Source organism: Pterocles gutturalis, unplaced genomic scaffold, assembly GCF_000699245.1.
Source record: "Pterocles gutturalis isolate BGI_N339 unplaced genomic scaffold, ASM69924v1 scaffold1920, whole genome shotgun sequence".
NCBI lineage: Eukaryota > Metazoa > Chordata > Aves > Pterocliformes > Pteroclidae > Pterocles > Pterocles gutturalis.
The window spans coordinates 6390-9450 of record NW_010137896.1 but is presented as its reverse complement, the minus strand read 5'-3'; the positions used below and the strand labels follow the sequence as shown (position 1 = coordinate 9450).

General features: G+C 55.2%; 1 protein-coding gene across 1 annotated transcript in view; it reads left to right on the top strand.

Moving 5' to 3' along the window:
- Nucleotides 1-5: 5 nt before the first annotated feature.
- Nucleotides 6-3061, top strand: part of LOC104468548 (neurogenic locus notch homolog protein 1-like) — a gene marked incomplete at its 5' end in the record, with an annotated part of 8801 nt that continues 5745 nt past the window's right edge. Inside the window, 4 exon segments of the mRNA XM_010082729.1 lie at nt 6-69; nt 184-296; nt 841-1412; nt 2144-2572. Of these exon segments, the coding sequence (XP_010081031.1) occupies nt 6-69; nt 184-296; nt 841-1412; nt 2144-2572 (1178 nt within the window).

Sequence of the window (3061 nt, the reverse complement as noted above, 5' to 3'; positions counted from 1 at the left end):
CCCGCGGCACCCAGAACTGCGTGCAGCGGGTCAACGACTACAAATGCGAGTGCCGACCTGGCTATGCAGGTGAGCACCGTGTCCCCCCACCCTAACCCCCAGCCCCCAGCCCTGCAGCCCCCAGCCTTCCCCAGCATCTCGCACGCCTTCCTCTGCTCCTCACGCTCTCCTCTCCCTCGGCAGGCCGTCGCTGTGATACCGTGGTGGACGGCTGTAAGGGCAAACCCTGCAGGAATGGTGGAACGTGCGCGGTTGCCAGTAACACCGGCCGTGGCTTCATCTGCAAGTGCCCCCCTGTGCGTACCTGCTCCTCGCCAGCTCTGAGCGCGGGGTGTTGCACGGGTGCTGCAAGGCAGCCCCTTGCGGAGATGGGTGGTCCAGGGGCCCCAGTTTAGCCCCTGACGTTTCCCCGACTGGGATAGGCAGGGCTAAGCACAGGGAGGGGAGAAGCTTTGCTGTGGGTGCTCACTGGAGGGAGGCGTATCCGTGTGTCCGTACCCTTCTGACTTGCAAGGAGAGCGGGTCAGCCAGGGGGAAGGAGGTGGCTCAGCCCTGCAGGTGGGACACACAGCTCTGTAGGACAGGCGCTTGCCTGTATTTGCTCCACGTAAAGGTGAAGCAGGCAGCTCCAGAGAAGAGCTCCCTTCATTTTGAGGGGGATGCTCCAGCGGGGTTTACACTCCGGATTATTCTTGCCCATCACTAGGATGCTCCAGGGCCATGCCCTGGGTATATCTGCCCGATGCTCTGGGTTTGTGCTGTTTCCCAGAACGCACATGTGTGTTAGGCTGCTTGTGGGACAGTGTTGGTGATTCTGACTCCTTGCTGTCACCTCCCCAGGGATTCGTGGGTGCCACCTGCGAGAACGACTCCCGCACCTGCGGGAACCTGCACTGCCTGAACGGCGGCACCTGCATCTCCATCCACAAGAGCTCCAAGTGCATGTGCGCGCCCGCCTTCACGGGTCCCGAGTGCCAGTACCCGGCCAGCAGCCCCTGCACGCCCAACCCCTGCTACAACAAGGGCACCTGCGAGTTCTTCAGCGATGCCTCCCCCTACTACCGCTGCAACTGCCCCGCCAAGTTCAACGGCCTCAACTGCCACATCCTCGACTTCGATTTCCAGGGTGGGATCGGGCAGGATATCATCCCACCCAAAATTGAGGAGAAGTGTGAGATTCCAGTTTGCCCGGGCTATGCCGGCAACAAGATCTGTGATGCGAAATGCAACAACCACGCCTGCGGCTGGGACGGGGGCGACTGCTCCCTCAATTTCAACGACCCCTGGAAGAACTGCTCCCAGTCCCTGCAGTGCTGGAAGTACTTCAACGATGGCAAGTGCGACTCTCAGTGCAATAATGCCGGCTGCCTGTACGATGGATTTGACTGCCAGAAATACGAAGGGCAGTGCAAGTAAGTGACGTGCTCGTTGATTCCCTTGTTTTAAAGCCATGAGCTCTGTGCGGATCATCTGGGGATATTTTCTGGTTGCATCTGCTGAAGGTCCTCAGTGCAGAGCTGTAGTTCCCTCTCTACGTTCTGTTCTGCTGCCTGTGGGGCTGCAGCTCAAACAGCCACGCTTCCCTGGGCTCTGAGTTTGTACACACTTGGAAGCTCTCTGGCTTTGGGTCGTTTCAGGCGGCTTCCCCATCCTTGCCTGTATCACACCACAGCAGTGAATTCTCCAGCTCCCAGCAGAACACAGCGAGTGTCAGTGTAGGGAGAGCCTAGATGAAGGAGCAGCCAGAACACACGATGATGTTCACATCCAGGCATTCACCAGACATTGTCTTTGGCAACAGCAGGAACTGAATCCCAGATTCCTGGACAAACGCTGGCCTGAGTAACTGTTGTGTGTCCCGATGACTTCCCTGAGTCACAGTAATTTGTCCCTTTTTCTGGCATCTAAATTGCAGCTTATAATGTAACAGCTGCTGTCTTTCACCTGCAGAGGTGAGTGCTGCACAGCGCCGCATGGAACAGGTGCCTTCCACGTAAACTGGCTTAGTGTCTATCAGGATGACGAATATTTATACAAAAGAGAGGTCCTTGTGGGCCGCTGTTTATTTCCTCAGCAGATAGGTGATGTGTGCGGTACTTGGTCTAACTCATCCTTCTGCCTTTTTTTTTTTCCTTCTGCCCAGCCCTCTGTACGATCAGTACTGCAAAGATCACTTCTCAGATGGTCACTGTGACCAGGGATGCAATAACTTTGAGTGCGAATGGGATGGTCTGGACTGTGCAAACAACATGCCGGAGAAGCTGGCCGACGGCACGCTGGTGGTGGTGGTCCTCATCACTCCCGAGAACCTGAAGAACAATTCCTTCAACTTCCTGCGGGAGCTGAGCCGCGTGCTGCACACCAACGTGGTCTTCAAGAAGAACCCCAAGGGAGAGTACATGATCTTCCCGTACTATGGCAATGAGGAGGAGCTGAAAAAGCATTACATCAAGAGGTCAACAGAGGACTGGTCAGATATGTCGAGTGCTGTCATCAACAAAGTGAAGAGCAGCCTCTACTCCAGGGCTGGCAGGAGGCAGAGGAGAGAGCTCGATCAGATGGACATCAGAGGGTAAGGGGGACCAGCAGGTTCCTTTTTCACTGAGCAGCTTTTGTTTTCTGTGTCGATAATAGTAACGTGCCGTAAAGGGAAGGATGTAAGCCAGATAATTGTATTTAGACGTTGCTTTCTGTGTGAATAGAAACCGGATTTTGTTCTCGCGTGGGAAAAGCGAGCGATCGCTCAGGAATCGCTGATACAATGCTGCGCCGACTCTCACGATTGAAGGAGTCCTGTGTATTGTTGGGAGCCCGGGGCTGGGCTGGGTGGGACCTGGAAGCAGAGGTTGGCTTGACCGACTGTCTGACTTCAGGAAGTCATTAAGTTAAGCCTCAGTTTCTCCCTGGGAAATGCTTTCTAGAGCTTTGTTGTAAAACTCAATTACCGCAAACTCCGTTTGGAGATCTTTGGTGTAAACAGACCGATCTAACCTTCTCCCTCTCTGGGGGCTCCATCAAAAGCCACCGAAAGCAAAGGAGTTAGAACAGCGAAACCGCTGTG